The sequence below is a fragment of the Rhineura floridana genome, chromosome 3 (genome assembly GCF_030035675.1).
Source record: "Rhineura floridana isolate rRhiFlo1 chromosome 3, rRhiFlo1.hap2, whole genome shotgun sequence".
Taxonomy (NCBI): Eukaryota; Metazoa; Chordata; class Lepidosauria; order Squamata; family Rhineuridae; genus Rhineura; species Rhineura floridana.
In genome coordinates this window covers 146,314,266-146,336,328 of record NC_084482.1, presented here as the reverse complement: position 1 = coordinate 146,336,328, position 22,063 = coordinate 146,314,266, and the positions used below count along the sequence as shown (strand labels likewise).

Below are 22,063 nucleotides of genomic sequence, written 5' to 3'. Positions count from 1 at the left end.
CCCAAAGGTGCCTAAAGGTGTCACCTAGCTGCCCTTTCCCTTTAAACCTTTTCCTGCACTTCTTTGCCACAAGTGACCATTGACATATTAAAGCTAGAAACAGACCAATCAGCCTATTAACCCCAAAGGCACCCATGCTAACCCTTGACCCGTCCCCCCAACCACAGTGTGGAGTAGGCAAAAGAAACCTGCCAGCAAAGCGAGGCAGGCAGGCCAAAAATTCCTAGTCGGCCCTGTAGCGACCAAATGAATCACACTGCAGCAGAGGGAGGGTCGGGCGGGCGCCGCCAAAATTCAAAGGAGGGCGGGAGGCTGGTGGAGTGGCCTTAAATGGCCTTCAGCTGCCCCACCTCCTTCCTGTGTGTCACGATGGCGCGCCGGCACGCCGCGTGCACACCCAATGGCGGCCTGAGCTTCGGCTGTGGCCGCAAACTCGCCCCTTTGCCCGGAAGTACCGGGCACGGAACGGGAAAAGTGTTTGGCAGGTTGCATTATTGGAGAAGCTTACACAAAATCTGAGGGTGGTGAAAGGACATAAACAGAAACACTTTTATAAGAGTTTGGATGCCCTTTGTTAACAATGATGAAAATCACTTTCACCCCCAAGTGCCTATGTACATCTGCGGTATGTTTGAGGAGCAAACTAATCTTAGCTTGGTGCTGCCTGGAACATCAGAAAGGAAAATGAGGTTAGAATGAGATGAAAATAGAATTGTTATTAGTTAATAGGTGGCAGTTTTGCTTGAGCTGAATTTTGATAGAAAGAAAAAGTGTTAGGGTGAGATCAAAATAGGATTAGTTTTTTAGTGTACTGTCAATACCATAAGGGAGGGAAGGGGTAAACTAAAAATGCTGATGCTATATGTATGTATCGTATAATTTTGAAATTAATAAAAAATAATTAAATTAAAATGTGGCTTCTTCCTACTTGCTGCAGAAAGAACACATCAGTTTAACTGCTGCTCTTTGCAGCCTGTCCACATCCTTTTTAAAATTTACTATCCCCACCACAAATACTGCAAAGACTAGCAGTGAAGCTGACAAGCTTGACTTTGAAGAAGGCCATTCACTGTGGATTTCATATATCTTGTCATTTACTTTTCTACAGTTAAGGGCCAACTCAGTTTCACCACTGCTCTTGATGGCCTCTGAATTGGGACTACATAATATGGAATTATCCCTGAACTTTCCAGAACTGGCAGCTGGATGAACTAAAAAAGCACACCTGCACAGAACTTGTTTCGAAACTCTGAAGGTATCTAAGACACTCCACAAAGCGATCTGACACCCTAGGCTGGACCTGCAGAAAACTCCACTAACATATAAGGGACAACTTCTGCACATCCCTAAAGCTGAAAGGAAGTTTGCTCTTTGTTAAGTGGCCTGTTTTAAGAGTCGATTTCAGGTTATTCTGTTCCAGGCAAGTCTATCTATGTTGCTGCTCACATGTTTACCACATTAGACTTTTATCACAAAAGAGATAGTTTTTATTATTTGCAGGTAGGATGGGGGAGGGAGAAAAAGGGGAAATTAAAGGGGAAGGGAACATCTGTTGGCCCAGTTTATCGCCAACACCCTCAACAGGAAGGCAGAAATAGCTACATAGACATGAAAGGTAACTTGACAGCTCTAATCATATGTTGAATACGAAGGCTTGGCTAAAAAGGAAAAGGAAAAAAAAAACAAAGGGTAATCATTTCTTCTACCACAATGCAGAGTGCATCAAACAAGGACTGTGTTACTGTTGGAAATGAACCTCACACAGTGCTTTAACTTTTCACTGACCCTGCCCCATGAACATCTTTTCAATTTGTTAGTGCTAAAAATAACACAATTGTAGCTGCCAAGGATTACCCAAACTAAAAGAGGCAGTTGAGAGGCATTCTTTAAGGTTTCCATTCTGTTATACAGAGAGCTGCAGGATCTTGGGAAAAACACCTGGTTAAGAAGCCTCCTCTTAAAGACAATGGTTATAAAAACAATTTGTCAGCTAATCGATATGTAAGCCAAAGTAAAATTTTACTAAAGTCTGTAAAGAGTCCTGAGCTGAGAAAAACCATAAAAGTCACAGCAGGAAGCAATAATTTCTGTGTTACTATTCTATATCATACAAGCACTTCAAGAATCATGAGTGCAGCCTGGTAAGAGTCATAATGAGGAGAAGACAAGAGTGAGGGAATTTCATCTGCAGAAATTAATACAATCAAGCAGTACATCATACCTTCCAGGTTACCACAGACAGTAGGAGCAAAACATCTGGGCCCAACACTCATGCCCAAGTTTAAATGTAGAAAATGTAGACTGAAGCTACCTATAGAGTTAAGACCTATTGAAGACCTTTCTCTTTCAACAAGCCTTTGAAGTGGAGACCTTATCCCAGTCTGCATCTGTGTTGGAATTGCTTTTTAATATGTTTTTAAAGTTTTTGTTTAAAAAAAGTTATGTTTTTAAAGATGTTTTATTTTAATATGTTTTTAAAGAATTTTTGTTTTAATATATTTTAAAGTTTGTTTTTATGTTTTAGAGTGTTTTTAGTGCTTTTGTTTGCTGCCCTGGGTTCATATTAGGAGGAAGGGTGGGATATAAATCTAATAAAGAAGAAAAAGAAGGAATGGCTGTGTAATGTCTTCCCGATGGGCCAACTTACACTTCAGATCACATTAACCTCACTTCTGCCAAAAGCAGGGCAGGGCCACTTCACCATGTGCCAGACTTTTTGCAGATCCACTCAAGCTACAATGCACGATGTTGCATCTCACAGAGCATCTCTCTTTATATTGTTCCCCCTTCTTCTTCTGGAAACCTCCTTCAGACTCCCAGCTGCATATGAAATGAGGGCTGTCATGGCAAGGAGCAAGGCCTTTACATTAACTGCCCCAAGGTTTTGGAATGAACTCTTTCCTGAGATCTGAAATTCCACCTTTATTGGCCTCCCAGAGGTGTGTGCAAAACTATTTGGTCTTTGGTTCAGCTGGCTAGATTTGATTTTATAGCAGCTGTTTTTCTTGGTTATTGAGATTATTTCATTTGTTGTACACCATCTTGAGTACAGAAAGGTATGATTGTCATCATCATCCACACAGAATATTCAGACTCATTTATTTATTTTACATTTACATCCCATTTTTTTCCATTATGGAACTAAGGTGTCATACATGTAGTTGCCCATTTTGTCACTAAAAACACCCAAAGCTGTTTAGCTTCAACAAGTACTAGCCTCTTGTATGTCTAGCGCATACCTTGTGACAATAAAGCATGCCCCTATTAATAGCTCCCTATTACATGCATTCACTTGAAAAAACAAATAAGGTTACAATAGGACAGCAGGAATCCATACAGTACAATGTCAGTGGTTCTACTCTTGACCTTGAAGTGCACATCCATTTTAGGAAGTTGGGGTTTTAAAGCCCTACTAGGATGCCACATAATCTACATGCACAGGATTCCTTTGCACAACAGTATATTTTTTTGCTTCAACAATCACGACATATCACTCACCAAAAGCATTATGAACTAAACTCTAGCAGATGTTGCAATAGCAGACCAAACATCTGGATGAGAAATCATATTGACTTAATGCAATGTCACAGCCCATGTTCAGCTTGGCCCACTGTCCCTTTGCATCATCAGAACTGGTACCAGATGCAACACCTGAAGGCACTTTTGAAAAGAGGACAACAGTAGAAAAGCCACCAGGAAATTCTTCTGATGGAAGTGCATTCAGTATTGATGACTAGTCTTTCTGTCAACTCTGAAGTAGTCAGACATAATCCATAGTATCTTAATTAGCTAACAAGAATTTCAATTTTCTTTGTTGGCAATCCAGACTAGAACCATTAAAATCAGTGGGAGTTTTGCCTTTGAGTTCAGATACCTATTATACTTAATATTTCTGTTTGGGCCTTGATTCAATTCCTGCCTTTCGGCTAAGCAAGCAATAACACACATAAAAGAAATGCTTTGCAGATCATGGAGGACATAAGGAGTACCCGTTGCAGTAATCCAAGATATGCTGAGGATACCATTTCATATGTACATTTCCAAACATTCAGATTCTACTCTTCAGTCAAATATACTTAATTTCTGTGATGATGATCAGAGAGCATTTCTTCAAGCCTTTTCAACTGAAAGTATACAACAGAGCCAGCATGAGATTGATCTTCAGAAGAAGTTATTTGGCTACTATTGTTCCTGCATGAAATGTCTCACTGAAATGAATGGGAGCTACAGTTGTTCCCAGCCCATATCCTGAGAGTTCATTGGGTCTCCAACTACAGTCCAATCACCAGTGGAGAAACAGTTTCTAGCATTTTTGTATTAGGAGCAATCCCCTGTTCTTTCTGGGAGACAGACACATTCAGAAGTTTGTAGGGCATAAGGAGAAAGAAGGGTCTCCTCCTCTTCACCTTAATGGCAACCTATCCTCATATGTGGAAGTGATGATGAATTTTGTCAAGCATGTTCAGCAACAGCATCACTATATCTACAGCTGCAGCATAAAGCTAATTCATACATCAGCTGAGGTTGTGCGTTCTTGTTTAGAGAAAGAGGACTCATATTTTGAATGCCTAAAGTTCTTTGGCATTTTTTTTTCAAAAAAAGAAAAAGACTAAAATTTGATTTTTCTATACATTAAAATCCTGTCAGCACATTTAATCCCTAGGGAAATTGAAAATATAAGCCCCAGAACAGCAAACAAGTGCACGGTCAAACCCATGTAATCAAGACAAAGGCCTCCTCATACTGAGATTACACACCCCATTGCTTCCAATCACAGCCAAGGACGATAGGAACACAAGTTCAGAGTCATCTGATTTTGCAAGGATTGACAAAGCATGGCTACCAATCCAACAGAAATCAAGAACTACATTGGATTTTAAAAGTCAGCTTTTTTTCATCCTTGGATTTGAGGTAGATTAAATAATTGAAAAGGCTAGGCTATTAGGTCATGATTTTTATGTTACAGCTGTCCAGCATAAGTTGACAGACACTCTGCAAGGCCTGTTGACTGAATAAGAGAGGCATAGAAAATCTCTGTGGATAGAAGAACAACAGTCAATGAAATCTGAAAAGGAACATGATAGAATGAAAAAAATAGCCGGCATTTGTAAAGCTGCAATTAGCAGAGGTCCTATGGCAGCTACAATTGTATTTTCTGAATAAATGCAATAATGTATGTGTGGTAGTGGGCTTAACTGCTACAGCAACTTTGAGAGGGTTATTGCTTCACATAAAAATTGAACAGCCTTCTGCAAGCTTGACAAGTGAACAACTATGAAAGGTAAGTTATACTTTTATGTAGACCTCTTGTTAAGGGATTCTAACTTGCAAAAACATTGTCATAAACTCTTGGTAAATCAAGAAACCATATTTCTTGCAGCTGTTTACTTTTTGTGGACTCAAGGTAATTGTTGCACACTAAGCGGGCTGATATAGAATGTATCTCCTATCTTTCTTAGAAACAGTAATCAAACATTTGTAGGATTAGTTCAAATATTTGTAGGATCAGTTCAAAAGTTTTTTTTCCTTTGGGAATGAAGTTTAAGAAATCATGTGCAAGATAAGTTGTAATCTCACAAAGCTGATGGCTTAATTTGAAAGTTGGCATACTTAGTTATGAATTTAAAGGTTCTTAAATATCTGCATCTTGAAAACAATTCTAATTTAAGTTTTGCATTCATTGACTTTTCCTGAACATTTTAATAATATATGACTTGAAACTAAATCCTGTGCATGTTTATTAAGTGGCAGATTCTTCTAATTTCAATGGAACATATCCCCACATCAATGTGTACAAGACTGAAGCCCTTAAGATGTCTGTTAGGAATAAGAGATACTATAGATATCAGGAACCATTTATGATAAGAAACAGAAAGCTTTTCACCATATGCAATATGCAAAATATGGACAAATGGTCTTTAACCATGATTGCCTGGTAGATGATTGCTTTTATTCTGTGCATGCATATAAATAATGCTGTGAGAGAAATGCTATTTATAAAAACTCACATTACTTGCACCATTGTAAGAAACAATATCAACATCATCCACTTTTTCAAAAAGGAAGACATTAGAAAATACATACGAACAATAAATGTGCCATAATATGAAATACCATTAATAATTACTAATAACAGTACTATTCATTATAATTTCAATGTGTAAGAGCAGCTGTTCAAAGAGAAATTACTAGCTGCTGCTACAGTGTACCTTACCAAAAAAAATGGATTTATTTTTTATGAGGTTTGATCCAAAAGTGTTCCAGACACTTCCTCACACAGGACTCAGTTCATTCAAATGTGCAAATTAGATCTCTAATGCATCACAGCTATCTCATTCGTTTCAATGTACAGCCTGATGAGTGATTAGAAAGGAATTCATAGGAATTCATTGCAGTGAACAAGGAATATCTTGAAGGCAGGAAAGCTCCCAAACTATTAATAATTTACTAGATTGGAGTAACTGATTAATCCTACAGATCACATGATGAAAAGTAAGAAGCGGAGTAATATATAATGTATGAAATGGGGCCGCTCATAGTTTTCAAATTAATCCTTGGTTTAAGTGCTTTTCATAATAATGGTCAATGGACTTGGCATCTCTCGGGGACTAGCCAATGAGTTTTGCTCATGAGTGAATGAATAACAAGAATTTAAAAATTCCTTAAGCAGTGGCTGGACCTGCAGTTTTATTATAATGTTTGACCAAAACATTAATTCTAATAAATAATAACATTACAATTCTTCATCACTTAAAACAGTCTACTGTTATACATGTTATCAGGATGCTTATAATCACTTGAATTCATTTATTATGCTAGATGAAAATTTCATAGCAGGTATTTGAACTTCTGACCAAGCTATAAGAAAGTAATCTATTTAGATATTTGGGATAATCTCTGCTCTACATGGCATAAGATGTTTTAAGATGTTATTAGATTTGTCCCTGTTTGCTGCCCTGGGCTCCTTCTGGGAGGAAGGGCGGGATATAAATTTAATAGATACTAATACTAATACCAAATTTGGGTTGTAGCACCAAGAAGATTGCTTTGTCAGTGCATTTCTGCTTGGCCAATGGAATTATCTCCTTTTTCTTCCCCCACATGCTGTTCTGGGGGTTCTCCTGACCCTCTGGAGCAGATTCATTTATTATTATTTATTACATTTATACCCTGCCTTTTATTTTCATGATAGAAACCCAAGGTGGCTTACATATGGTTCCCAGGCAGTCTCCCATCCAGGCACTGACCAGACCTGACCCTGCAGGGTGGTGGCCTCATGTGCCTTCAGACCATAACTTGGGACTACATTTGGGGAGTGTGTGCGGGGTGCGCAGCAGAAGGAGGGGGGAGTCCTGCTGAGCTAATGGGAATCTTTGTGTTGGTTTCCACTAGAGCAAGTTAGTTGCATGTGGCCATTGTAACTATAACTATAGTTCAGTCTATTCAAATATGCAAGTATTTAATAAGGAGTCTGTTATTCCGTACAGATCTTGAATATGCTAACTGCCATCACAAGATACAAAATGTAACACTGATGCTTCTTTTCTTATTGCATAGGTTCATTGCTTTTGATTTCAAGTGTTATCATACTATCAGACATGGTGAATGGCTGTCCCCAAAACTGTCTGTGTCATCATTTTTCAATGACAGTGGACTGCAGGAATCGAGGACTTGTTGAAGTACCTTCACACTTACCTGCTGAAACTCAAATACTACTTTTGTCAAATAATCACATTCAGAAAATCAGTCAAGGTGCTTTCACTGATACTCTGGTCCTCAAAATTTTGGATTTATCCAATAATTCTATCTCAGGTCTGTTGCCTAGCACATTCAAAGGACTGCAACATCTACAGATTCTAAATCTAACTAAGAACTTCATTGAATATGTAGACAACAATACTTTTCGTTCACTTCCACGTCTAAAAGAGCTAGATTTATCTTTCAACAATATATTAAGTATGCCTGGAACTCTAGGAAATAACACAGGGAACATAACTTTATTGTCTATGAAACATAATAAACTTCAGAAAGTAGACAGACTTCTGCTGGAATCTCTCCCAAACCTGAAAGTTGTTCTTTTGAAGAATAACTTCTGGCAGTGCAATTGTCAACTCTTTGGTTTTAAATTATGGCTGGAAAGTTTTTTATATAGAGGTAAGTAGCTTTTTTCTATATACTGTACATCCAGCAAATGTCATTAGGACATATCTCACCTTATCTATTTATTGATAGCCTCCCCGAAGAAATACGCCTGGCGCCGACGCTTGTATCTTTTCGGCGCCAGGTTAAGACCTGGCTATGCTCCCAGGCATTTTAATGCGTTTAATGTTACAATTTTAAATCTATTTGTTTCAGTTTATTTATTGTGATATTTTGTATTTCTGTACTTTTAATCTTTTGTACACCACCCAGAGAGCTATTCGCTATGGGCGGTTTAAAAATGAAATAAAATAAATAAATAAATAAATAAATAAAATTCAAGGGAACATCTAATAACTTGGAAAATATGGCTTTTTGGGGGGGGGTGTTGTTGAGAATGGATGATTTTCTGATGTGGAATTTATAGCACATATACAGCATATATAATTCCTACACTTGATACTCTGTAACAAGTTTTAAATATATCTACAGATGATGACGGTTGCTTTTAGCAAGCAAACATAGTGTATGGGTTTACATATATCAAATCTCAAATGTTGCAACACTCTCAACTATATACAGCAGTTACTATGACTTCGACTTAAGAGGATTCATATTACATTTCATACATATACATGGTTCTAATCAATAGTTTACAAGGTAGCTTCTTGCGCACTGCAAGTTTGGACCACTTACATATGTTATGTACCCTGGGGCCAGAACATAAGAGCCCTGCTGGATCAAACCAAAGATTCTTTGACCCTGGCATCAAAGCTTCAGTTTCAGATTCACCTGTCAATGCACCCAAAATAGAAACAGAGCATAACCTCCAATTTGAAACACAAAAGGCTGTCTTCACCATCATATGACACTGACCAATAAAAAGGCTTTGAAAATAATAAAAATAAATTTGGCACAGATTTCTATGATGAATAATGAGAGAAATATAATTTTGTAGGTTAGATTCTCTGTAGAAGTATAAAATGTAAATGTACTGCCTTCAAGTTGATTCCGACTTATGGCGGCCCTATGAATAGGGTTTTCATGAGGCTGAGAGGCAGTGACTGGCCCAAGGTCACCCAGTGAGCTTCATGGCTATGTGGGGATTCGAACCCTGGTCTCCCATGTCATAGTCCAACACCTTAACCACTACACCACACTGGCCCTCTGTAGAAACAGTAGTAACACAGAAAAGAAGCAAAGTAAGAAGAACACCAACAAACATACAAAAACGTAGTTCTCCGTCTTTGGAGATGGCAGGTGTTGCCACCACTCACTATATGCTCAGAGGCACATGTTACCAAATTCTGCCAAGCTACACAGCAAGTGGATTGGACTGTGAAAGACCAACCCAAACAGTGTTTGCATTTTTACAAATTTGTAGGGCAGAGAGGAGATCAGGTCTCCTGTTCCCCTGGTGCATTCACTATATCTGCCCAGTTTCCTCACTTTTTAAAGTTTGATAGAAATATCTGTTGGTTATAGGTACATTCTTAAACCGCAAGGGTGTTTTTTTTGCCTATTAGTGAACTTCTCTGCTTTTTAATCCAGGAGGTAAAATATGGGATCCTGTCCAGGAGAATGGACTGAGAATTTGCATCCTTATTGAGTTCAGTGGGATTTATTCCCATGCAATTATGCTTAGCATAAGTGAAACTGACCACAGAGCCGAGGGGAGAAGGGAAGGGGAGGGGAGGGGAGGAGGAGAATGGGGAGGGGAGGAAGAAAGTAGAGGGGGAGGGCAGGTTTGATCATTTGCATGCTTATTGAGTTCAATAGGATTTACTCTCATGTAATCCTGCTTGGGATAAGTGAAACTGACCACAGAGGAGGAGGGAGAGGGCTGGAGTGGGGAGGGGAGAGGAGGCGGAGAGAAGAGGGGAAGGGAGGAGAAAGGAGGGAGGGGAGAGGGGAAGGGTGAAGGTGAAGGAGGGAAGAAGGGGGAGAGAAGGGGAGGGGGAGAGGAAAGTAAGTTTGATCTTTTGCATGCTTATTAAGTTCAGTGGGATTTACTCCTGTGCAATCATGCTTAGGATAGGTGAAACTGACCTGGGGAGGGGCAGGAAGGGGGAGGAAGGGTAGGGGTAGGGAAGGAGAGGAGAAAATTGGGTGGGTGACCATTGGGCAGAGGGAAAGCCCCTTTCCTTTCCAAAAGGAAAATATTGTTAACAGTATCGTTATTTTTCAGGGTTTCCCACCTTTTTATTTTATAGCAGGCACATGTAGTTTCCCACCCACATTTAAACCAAAGCTGCCCCTGGCCTCATTCACACCAGACATTTATTCCACTTTAACAAGTCATGGCTTCTCCCAAAGAATCCTGGGAAGTTTGTGAAGCGTGCTGAGAGTTGTTAGGAGAGGCCCTATTCCCCTCTCAGAGCTACAATCCCCAGAATTCTCTGGGGAAAGGGGCTGACTATTAAACCACTCTGGCCACTGGAGCTCTAGAGGAGGAGGAAAGCACCTTGAATTGCCTTGTTAATCAGCCCTTACACAGACCTGCTGCATACTACTAATCCATGTTGTTTTGTTGTTTAACAAATTAGAGAACATGAAGTAGAAGACCACAGGTTCCAGTTGTTCTTGCCTAAGAGGCAAACAAACAAACAAAGAGGGAAAAGTATTGTGGATTCTCTTATCAGAAAAGTTATTGGTGTATTATGTACTACCATGAAAAGCTTTCTTACAGCTTAGTTTCTTACAGCTTAGTCTCCTATGACATAGAGCAGTAAGTTCCAGAGATATAAAAAAGAGAAAACTTATTTCTTTACTGCTTTGGTGGGGGACAACTAACTGAGGTGGATGGAGTGGAGTACTTTTAAGCTAAAGTCTCATAGCATTTGCACACATGGCATCAAGCTTAAGAAAACACAAGTGGTGAATGAGAGGGATCACATCTTTTCATGAATGCATTTCATGAATGTATTAACCTGGCTGTTAACCTTTCAAAGGGATATTATATGAGTAATTTTCAATTAAAAGAGAGCAAGGCCTCCATGCATTAAGCAGAGAAACAAGCGGAAACACTTCCCGTTCCTTCTTACCTGGAAACTGCTAGGATCTTAAAGCGAAACCACCAGTGATTTTTTACCTCTGTTCTCCTCATTAGATAAAGATTGTGCTAATTATATCAACAAGTTTAAAAACATTTTTACAGCTTTAACGTAGCTCAGTTTTCACGGGAAATCATTTGGGCTTTATAGATCACTAGCAGCCTCATACCCGGCATTGTTCAGGAATTCTAAGAAACCAAAAAATTCAGTTTTGAAAGGCTCAGTCCGCCATATTGATTCTAAATGGTGCCCAACTGTATCCAAACATAGACATAACTGTGATCTTGATCTCAGGAACTATCATGCAAAATTTAGTAACGATATCTTAAGAGGTATATAGTTAACAAACATTCCAAAATATATAGTAGATAACTAACAGAGTTTGAATTGGTCTTGGAAATGGGCTCAGTGGAGATGAATCAAATGGTCTAAGGAACTCTAGGTGCAGCATTTTGTACTAGCTGAAGTTTCTGAACCCATTTAGTTACAGTAGTTCATTCTCAACAAGTAATTGTTATGATACTAATGCTGCATCTATCAATGAAAAACATTTTAATAGCTGAAAACAGACAGAGCTAAATCAGAATTGTTGATTAATGTATTTATAGTTCAATCCTGTACATATTTACTCATATATAAGTTCCAACAGGAACATAGGAAGCTGCCTTATACTGAGTCAGACCATTTGTCCATCCAGCTCAGTTATGCCTACACTGACTGGCAGTGTCTCTCCAGTATTTTTCCAGCCCTACCTCCGTGGCGCAGAGTGGTAAGCGGCGGTAACACAGCTGAAAGCTCTGCTCATGGCTGGAGTTCAATTCCAATGGAAGAAGGAAGTTGAATCTTCAGTAAAAGGGGTCGAGGTCCACTCAGCCTTCCATCCATCCGTGGTCGGTAAAATGAGTACACGGCATATGCTGGGGGGTAAAGAAAGGCCGGGGAAGGAACTGGCAATCCCACCCCATATATACGGTCTGCCTTGTTAACGTCGCAAGACGTCACCCTAAGAGTCGGAAATGACTCGCACTACAAGTGCGGGGACACCTTTACCTTTACCCGGAGATGTCAGGGATTGAACTTGGGACTTTCTACCACTGAGCTACAGCTACAGAAACTGGGGTTATTTCCAGGTTAGTGTGCACAGGATTGCAGCCTTATGGGATTCTTTGGTTCTCTTTTTCAATCCATTAGTTGGCAGTTGTGGTGGACAGAACAATTATAATTACTTACTGACATCAGAATAATTTTTGTACAAGATTAAGACTGAATTTTGATTCCTTATCATACCTTCCCACTTAATAGAAGATATCCCAATATCATACAGAATATTGCAGCCCATTCCTATCCATGTTAACAAAGAAGCAATTATACAGTCATGAGAGTGGCTGTATACTATAGCCAGTGTGGATTTTTCACATTCCACAATGTGAAAAATATCCCCCCATGCCATTCTGAGGCTTCCCATAAGCTTATTTCAAAATAAAACCTTACCAAACTTACAGTCCTGAACTCAGAAACGCTTGCTTAACAACCCTCTCAATTTTCATGGCGATACACAAAACAGTCAGAGAGAATAGAGAGTTCAAAGTCTAAAAAGAGAGAAAAAAACCCCAGAGCCCTTTTGAACTTTTTTCTCTCAGAGTTCTCATAATTTGTTGAAATTTATTAAACATCAGCCATTTTCACAGAGTACCTGTAATCCTAATACTGACTTTGCCCCATACTCTGACCTTCATCTTCTGCAGTTTAAAAGTTAAAAAAATGCCTAGCTGATTTTTAATTAATTTAGGAAATTTTGGCTTGAAGCCAATAACACGGGGCATGCTCAGTAAGAACCAACTGTCAGAATTCTGAAAGCCAGACTCCCAGCTGCTTGGCTTGCCTAATCAGGGGGCCACACCCAAACCAGACTTTGATTTCACTTGAGACAGTCATAGCTTCCCCCAAAGAATCCTGGGAAGTGTAGTTTGTGAAGGGGTCTGAGAGGAGACTCATATTCCCCTGAGAGAATGGTTTAACAGTCAGCCACTCTGATTGAAGGTCTGTGAGGGGAACAGGGCATCTCCTAGCAACTCTCAGCACCCTTCACTAACTACACTTCCCAGGATTCTTTGAGAGAAGCCATGATTGCCCAAAGTGTGGATGTGGCCAGGGACATCTTTGTTTTAAATTTGGGTGGGAGGCTACATGTGCCTTCTGTAGAATAAAAAGGTGGGGGAAATGCTGAAAAGCAAGGATAATGTTCACAATGTTTTCCTTTTGGAAAGGAAAGGGGCTTCCCTTCTGCCCAGTGCCCACCCACCCAATCTCCTCCACTCCCCCCTCCCTGCCCCTTCTCCAGGTCAGTGTTGGGCTACAACCTGGGAGACCAGGGTTTCAATCCCCACACAGCCATGAAGCTCACTGGGTGACCTTGGGCCAGTCACTGCCTCTCAGCCTCAGAGGACGGTAATGGTAAAACCATCTCTGAATACCGTTTACCATGAAAACCTTATTCAAAGGGTCGCCATAAGTCCGGTCAACTTGAAGGCAGTCCATTTCCATTTTCAAACATGATTGCACAGAAATAAATCCCACTAAACTCAAAAAGTATGCAAATGACCAAACCCACCCTCCCTTCTCCTCCCTCCTATCCCATCCCTCTTGCCCCTTCCCTCACCCTTTCTTTGCCCCTCCCTTCCCATCCCCCTCCTCTTCCAATCTCCTCCTTCCCCTTTTCCTTCCTCCCCTTCCCCTTCCTCCTCCCTATGGTCAGTTTTACCTATCTTAAGCATGATTCCACAGAAGTAAATACCATTGAACTCTATAAGCATGCAAATGATCAAACCTGTCCTCCTCTCCCCCTTCCTTTGCCCCCCATCCAATACACTCCTTCCCCTTCCCCCTTCCCCTCCTCCACCCCCATGGTCAGATTTACCTATCCTAATCATGATTGCATAGGAGTAAATCCGACTGAACTCAGTAAGCATGCAAATGATCAGACCTGCCTTTCCCCTCCTTCCCCTTTCCTCTCCCTTCCTCCTCCCCTCCCCTCTTCCTTCTTCCTCCTCCCCTGCCCACTTCAGCCCTCCTTCCCTCCCCCCCGTCAGTTTTACCTATCCTAAGCATGATTGTACAGGAACTCAATCGCACTGAACTCAATAAACATGCAAATGATGAAATCTGTCCTTCTCCCCTCCCCCTCCTGCCTGCTCATATCCCAGTCCTCCCCTCTGCCTTTCCTCCCATCCCTCCTCCTCTTCCTCCCTTCCCCATCCCCTGTGGTCAGTTTCACCTATTCTAAGCATGATTGCAGGGGAGTAAATCCCACTGAACTCAATAACCATGCGAATGATCAATTCATTCTCAGCAAACTTGCGCAGGATCCCATTTCTTACCTCCTGGATTAAAAAGCAAGGAAATTCATTAATAGGCAAAAAAACCTTGTGGTTTAAGAATGGACCTATAGCCCACAGATATTTCTATCAAACTTTAAAAAGCAAGGAAATTGGACAGCTATAGTGAATGCACCAGGGGAGCAGGAGACTTGACCTCCTCTCTGAGATATTGGACTGCCCTACAAATTTGTCAAAATGCAAATACAATTTGGGTTGGTCTTTCACAGTCCAATCCACTTGCTGTGTAGCTTAGAAGAACTTGGTAACATGTGTGCCTCTGAGCGTATGGTGAGTGGTGGCAACACCTGCAATCAGCCCAAATAATAGAAAGAAGACGTGCTGTGCTGATCTTGTTTTAGCAGGGAGGAAGCAACATTAAGATAGTTGATACAGTTCAGATGGTCACTTTAAATATGTCTGATTTAGTTTGCAATTAGTGAAGTTTCCTATAGGAAATCATTTTCTTTTGCTTTTATTTCTCTGAATATGTGAAATACAGTAACACTTTGCAAAATTTACACTAAAAAAACTCGAAACATAATTGTGGAATAATGGCACTGACTTCTGCAGAATAGTCTCCAGTGGACATCAGGAGTGTTTCAATTTGCACAAGATAAAACAGTGGGAGGTGTAATATATTCTAGCAAAATTCTAGGTGTGCTCTATGTTTTTAATTGACCATGCCCACCTTGTCTTAAATAAAGTGGTTTAAACATAGCAGGCTGAAAACATGCATCCTCTTTTTTCCAACAGCTAGAGTCATTGCTGAAGTAGCAACATATTGGAATCAGTCTGATTTTACATCAAACTGCAGTTTCAGATTCAACTGTTAATGCACCCAAAATAGAAATAGAACGTAACCTCCAATTTGAAACACAAAAGGTTATCTTCACCATCATATGACATTGACCAATAAGAAGACTTTGAAAGTAATAAAAATAAATTTGACACAGATTTGTAGGATGAATAATGAGGGAAACAAAACTTTCTAGTTTAGATTCTCTGTAGAAACATTAGTAACACAGGAAAGAAGCAAAGTAAGAAGAACACCAACAAGCATGCAAAAATATAATTCTCCATCTTTGGAGATGGCAAGTGTTGCCACCACTCACCATATGCTCAGAGGCACATGTTACCAAATTCTTCCAAGCTACACAGCAAGTGGATTGGACTGTGAAAGACCAACCCAAATGGTGTTTGCATTTTGACCAATTTGTAGGGCAGTCCAATATCTCAGAGAGGAGGTCAGGTCTCCTGCTCCCCTGGTGCATTCACTTTAGCTGCCCAATTTCCCTGCTTTTTAAAGTTTGATAGAAATAGCTGTGGGCTATAGGTATGTTCTTAAACTGCAAAGATTTTTGCCTATTAGTGAATTTCTACTAAGTTCAACTCCCATGCAATGTGGATAGCACTACAGTTACGAAGCGTAATCTTACACACAAGTTGGTAAGTGTATTTTAGGACTGCAACCCTTAGGGCACAATCCTATGCACACCTTCTTGGGAGTAAGTCCCATTGAACTCAGAGTGTCTTATTCCTGAATAAATATGCATAGGAGTGGGCTATTAGGTTCTAGGTTAAGTTGCTCTGAGAATATTTATAGTACACTGAAGGACAGCATAACAATTTTAAAAATGAAAAATAAAATAAAATCATATGGTCATTGCAACATGAACTCTACACACAAACTGCTGAGATCAAACCAAATTCCAAGTATGAGAATGGGAGCAAACCTTGTTTCAATACGCCGCAATGGCCTTTTATATACAAGTTGAAGAAGGCAGAAATCAGATTTGTTGAAAAATGGCTCAGATTCAATAACTCTTAGGATAGCAAAACATAGCAGACATATTACATCAACTTTACTCTTATATAACTTTTCTGTAACTTCTATGTCTCTTCATTTTGCTCACTTCATTTTTTACCTAATGCATATTTACAAACAGAAGCAATAAAATAATTTTAAAAAGATTTTTTTCCTTGTATTCTCAGACTGAAAGTCACTCTCTGAGTGATCGAAGACATGTGTGATATCATTTTGTCCCTGGAAAAAGAAACTACAACTCTAGAAACCAACATAAAATTGATCCAACGAATTTCTCTCTGTGTTATCTATACTTACAACTGTATAAATGGAATGTGCAGTCAAAGAAAGTTCCCTTTCCTATCCCACAACTGTCTCTCTCTCCCCTACTCCAAGCCCATTCCTGCTGTGTTCCTCTTCCTTAGCCGTTATGTCTTCTGGGACCCTACCCCTTAAGCACTCCTATCTCCTGGCCCACCTTCCCACAGAAACTTCCCTCTCTGCTTCTTGAGCTCTTTGACTTTGCCCTCACTTCCCATCAACAGTGTGGAAGCTTTTCCCACCATTCCCAGTCAGACCTCTCACTTTCTCCACAGAAACTGCATTTTCTTTTGCATATTGTCACTCAGATAAGGCTAACTCTCATAGTGGAAAACATCTGATAATTCTCTCATTGAAATCTGACCTAATTTGCTTTTTGCTCTGATCAACATCTATTTAGCCATGGTTTCCAAAACACTGTTACTGTATGATGGCCATTTTAACTTCCCCCATGCTGGTTTTAATCACATGAAGAACAGATTGTGTGTGGCTTCTGGCCAATAGGAATAAAGAAGCGAGACACAAGTGATGGGTGTGGGAAGCTAATGTAAACCTCAACCTTGGGTGAGCTGAACCTTGCCCATTCCAAGGGGCATGATTAGGCATAGCCAAAGCCATGGCCCCACCATGAAGGGAGTAGGGAGCCTCAAGAATGCTATATATACAGACTAAGGACCCTATAGCAGCTGGCCTCCTGTCACCTTCAAAGGTGCCTAAAGGGTGCTCACTTGTTCACTTAATATTAACCTTTCCTGCCAAACCATGTGACCAAATTAACCATGTAACTAAATCAATCTATTTAACTGCACCCATCCCTAGATCTGTACAGCCTCCAGCTTCCAGTACAGAGTAGGTGAATGCACCTGCCCAGCTTGGTCAATTTGCGGGCAGGAAAAACAAATCCTACTCAGCCCCAAAGCAACTGGAAATCCTGCACTAGAACAGAGGATAGGCTGGGCAAGTGCAAAAAAAGTGGTCCAAAGAGGCCCATGGGGGGCAGCCAAAACCTATAAATCCTGCAGCCATGCATCACAAATGTAGGCATTGACTGAGTGAACACACCAAGCATCCCCCATCTCTCCTCCCTTCCTGGCCAGCCGTAATAACACTCCCACACTCAGGATTGCATGCCTGGAGGAAGTGGAATTATGTGAAATGTAAACAGGATTTTTTTGTTTTAAGCTGGACAAACAGCTTCTGCGAGCACACTAGTGACTGTTCTGTAGGACACCCCCTCCCCTGATTTCTCAGAGTAACTTTTCAGGGTGGGCAACACTGTTCATTCAAACCTTCCAATGGGTCTGGAGAACTAAGTGTGGACAGCAATGGTAGGATTGATGTGAGTGATGTGATGTTTGGGTTGTTTCATTTATGACATATTCCTACTACTTGTTTTCCGTGGTTGGGCTGTTGGACTATAGCATTTATAAAGGAAAGGAAAGCTTAAGTTTAATGAACAACTAACAAAAAAACAAATAAATCACTTATTTGAATTAATTCCATTGTTATAATTTAACTAAAACAACTATGATAAAATATGGCTGTAATTTTTTACAGGGGAAAAATCAGGTTCTACATTACCTTGGTTAGTAGCTGGCTGGTTGATACTGAACGAGCAAGAGCTTAAGACAAATACTCCTTCTTTTCAGGAGGAATTAGTGATGGTGTCATCTGCACAGCACCTGATCATCGGAAGGGAAACGACCTTCTCAAAATTCCTTACGAATTCTATGGGATCTGTCTTCCTACAGCTTCTCAAGTTTACCAGGCCAGTGCTCATCACTATACTTCTGAGAACAAAAGTTCTCTGAAGCTTTCAAATCGCAAGGAACAAGGAGGAGACATCAGCCGCTCACACTGTGAACCTAAACCAAAGCCACGGCCTGTTAGCTTGCGTCATGCCAAGGCCACTGTAGTAATAACTGGAGTGGTCTGTGGGATTGTATGTCTCATGATGTTGGCTGCCGCTGTGTATGGCTGTGCCTATGCTGCAATTACTGCAAAATACCACCAGGAAAACTTCCCCTCTGGCAAAGAGAAAGGGAGTCTTGAGAAAAAAGAGCCATTTGATAGTTCATTGGCTTGAATTACAGATTACTATGAGCTTTCAAAAACATATCCTACTCATTTTTCCATTTAAAAGAATAGGGTCAGAAGAGAATTTATTTTCTATTCATTGTTACTTTTTGATTTTCCACATTCAAAAATATTTGCATATAACCCTGTTCTTAAGAAGGATCTTTTGAGATTTTGAATTAAACAGGTCCTTATGTTAGGAATGCATTTGTGCAGGGAGCCAGTGTACTCATTGTACACATCAGGCTCATCTACACAGGGTTTTACTGTGTGTCTGGTGCTACTTGCATCCCCTTTTAATTCGCATGGTTCACATGATGTTACTGTCAAACAGAAGCTATCACATGATTTCCCCCTATAAATCTATACTAACCCAATCCTCTGATAATACGAAAAGGGAAGGAGAAAAGTCTTCACTCCGTATCTCTAGGGCTTGCATATGCTTTGTTCCAATGCTTTTAGGTGGGTATGTCCATCCTTTCCCTCTCCACGCTCACTCCCTCCTCCTCCCTTCTTTCATTTCATTTCCTGTGAGCTGAAGAGAAACTTCTGCTGCTTTCTCCCATTCTGCAAGCCTTTTTTATGTTGATTCAAACGGTGCCTTTATTGTTCACCCTAACTTGTGCACAAAAGCATAACACTGTTCAAACCAAGCTATATTGCACCAGTGAAAATACAAATAATTGCACTTCCAGGTTGTTGTTTTCTTAAAATGAAACTTACTGGTAGAACAAACTGAGCATGCTCAGTTGCCAGGTAACCAGAGGGAGTGGAAATGTTAAATCAGAGGGTGTGGTCTTTAGGAAACTACATGACTGATGCCTCCCCTTAAGTGTGACTAGAAAACACCATGTTTGCAGCAGCCCTTACTGTGAATGGTGCACACAAAAAACACAGGAAAAACAGCATCTTTAGCATGAAGATATGCTCTCATGTGGATAAGCCCATCCTAGTGCCACAAGCCACATAGGTGTGACTAGCTCCCCATGTTGCAGACAGTGTTGGAAACAGGGTCAGTGCAGATGGCTCTGTTTACACTCTGCTATGCTGTCTTGTCCCATGCTATAGGGTAGCCAGCAACTGGGAACCAATGTGCAAGCTGGCAAAAAAGGGGGAAGTTACCACCCAGGGAAGTTGTAAAATGTGGTCCATAGAGCTGGCTGAAGAAGGAGGAGACATCCAGCTAGCTAGCTCCTGATAGACAAACGGTCAAAGAATACCTAATCACTTTGAACAAGTTCAAATCGGCAGGGCCCGATAAACTGCATCCTAGAGTACTGAAGGAACTGACTGAAGAACTCTCAGAACTGCTGTCTATTATCTTTGCGAAATAATGGAGGACTGGTGAAGTGCTGGATGACTGGAGGAGAGCTAATGTTGTCCCTATTTTCAAAAAGGGCAAAAAGGAGGAACCGGGGAACTACAGACCAGTCAACCTAACATCAATCCCTGGAAAAATTCTGGAGCAGATTATAAAGCAGTCAGTCTGTAAGCACCTTGAAAACAATGCAGTGATTACTAGGAGCCAACATGGATTTATGAAGAACAAATCCTGCCAAACTAATCTTATCTCATTTTTTGATCGGGTAACCTCCCTTGTAGACTGTGGGAATGCTGTGGACAAAATATATCTCGACTTCAGCAAAGCTTTTGACAAAGTGCCCCATGAAATTCTGATTAGCAAGCTAGCTAAATGTGGGCTGGATGGAACAACTATCAGGTAGATCCACAGCTGGCTCCAGAATTGTACTCAAAGAGTGTTTATCAATGGTTCCTTCTCAAACTGGGCAGAAGTAACGAGTGGGGTACCACAGGGCTCAGTCCTGGGCCCAGTGCTCTTTAACATTTTTATTAACGACTTGGATGAGGAGGTACAGAGCATGCTTATCAAATTTGCAGATGATACAAAATTGGGGGACTAGCTAATACTGTCAAAGACAGAAACAAAATTCAAAGGGACCTTGATAGGGTGCAGCACTGGGCTGAAAACAACAGAATGAAATTCAACAGGGATAGATGCAAAGTTCTACACTTAGGAAAAAGAAATCAAACACACAGTTATAAGATGGGGGATACTTGGCTCAGCAATACAACATGTGAGAAGGATCTTGGAATTGTCGTTGATCACAAGCTGTATATGAGCTAACAGTGCGATGTGGCTGCAAAAAAGGCAAATGCTGTTTTTGGCTGCATTAAGAGAAGTATAGTTTCCAAATTGCATTAAGTATTAGTTCCCCTCTATTCAGCACTGGTTAGGCCTCATCTTGAATACTACGTCCAGTTTTGTTCTCCGCACTTCAAGAAGGAGGGCAACAAGGATGATCAGGGGACTGGAAACAAAGCCCTATGAGGAGAGACTGAAAGAACTGGGCATATTTAGCCTGGAGAAGAGAAGACTGAGGGGAGATATGATAGCACTCTTCAAGTACATGAAAGGTTGTCACACAGAGGAGGGCCAGGATCTCTTCTCTATCGTCCCAGAGTGCAGGACACGGAATAATGGGCTCAAGTTGCAAGAAGCCAGATTTCGACTGAACATCAGGAAAAACTTCCTGTTAGAGCCATACAACAACAGAACCAATTACCTAGAGAAGTGGTGGGCTCTCCGACACTGGAAGCCTTCAAGAGGCAGCTGGACAGCCATCTGTCGGGAATGCTTTGATTTGGATTCCTACATTGAGCAAGGGGTTGGACTAGATGGCCTTATAGGCCCCTTCCAACTCTACTATTCTATATTGAAACTGGAAGCTCTTAAAGGTACAAAGGTTAAGCAGCTTCTGCTCCTTCCTACAGAATTCATTTTCTCTTGTGGCCATTTGGGAACCCGGAGACAGGAGCAGATTTGAAATCCTCAAAAATGCCACCTTGCCTTCTTTTTTTGGAGATCTTCTTCCCAAACTTCTAGTTTAATGCCAAAATCGCAAACTGGAAACACAATAACCAGGCTAACCACCATATATTTATATATTTATTGCACTTGTATACCGCCCCATAGCCGAAGCTCTCTGGGCGGTTACAGCAACCAAAAGCATTAAAACAAATATACAATTTAAAACACATATTTTAAAAACAATTTAAAACACAATTTAAAAATGTAAAACAATATAAAAACAATTTAAAACACATGCTAAAATGCCTGGGAGAAGAGGAAAGTCTTGACCTGGCGCCGAAAAGATAACAGTGTTGGTGCCAGGCGCACCTCGTCAGGGAAATCATTCCATAATTTGGGGGCCACCACTGAGAAGGCCCTCTCCCTTCTTGCCACCCTCCGAGTTTCCCTTGGAGTAGGCACC

At 40.6% G+C, this 22,063-nt stretch overlaps 2 protein-coding genes across 10 annotated transcripts in view; one reads left to right on the top strand and one right to left on the bottom strand.

Moving 5' to 3' along the window:
- Window positions 1-22,063, bottom strand: part of CACNA2D3 (calcium voltage-gated channel auxiliary subunit alpha2delta 3) — a 1,117,495-nt gene that overhangs the window by 277,014 nt on the left and 818,418 nt on the right. The window lies entirely within an intron of this gene.
- The window catches only part of LRTM1 (leucine rich repeats and transmembrane domains 1), a 50,036-nt gene continuing 32,800 nt past the window's right edge, over window positions 4,828-22,063 (top strand). Inside the window, exons 1-3 of one of the 2 annotated variants that reach the window (XM_061618252.1) lie at window positions 4,828-5,281; window positions 7,558-8,154; window positions 16,562-18,153. In XM_061618252.1, coding sequence (XP_061474236.1) covers window positions 5,275-5,281; window positions 7,558-8,154; window positions 16,562-16,566 — 609 coding nt within the window. In that variant the 5' untranslated portion in view covers window positions 4,828-5,274 and the 3' untranslated portion in view covers window positions 16,567-18,153. Of the gene's footprint in view, window positions 5,282-7,557; window positions 8,155-16,561; window positions 18,154-22,063 lie in introns of those variants that run through there. The other variant, XM_061618251.1, reaches the window with a different exon arrangement.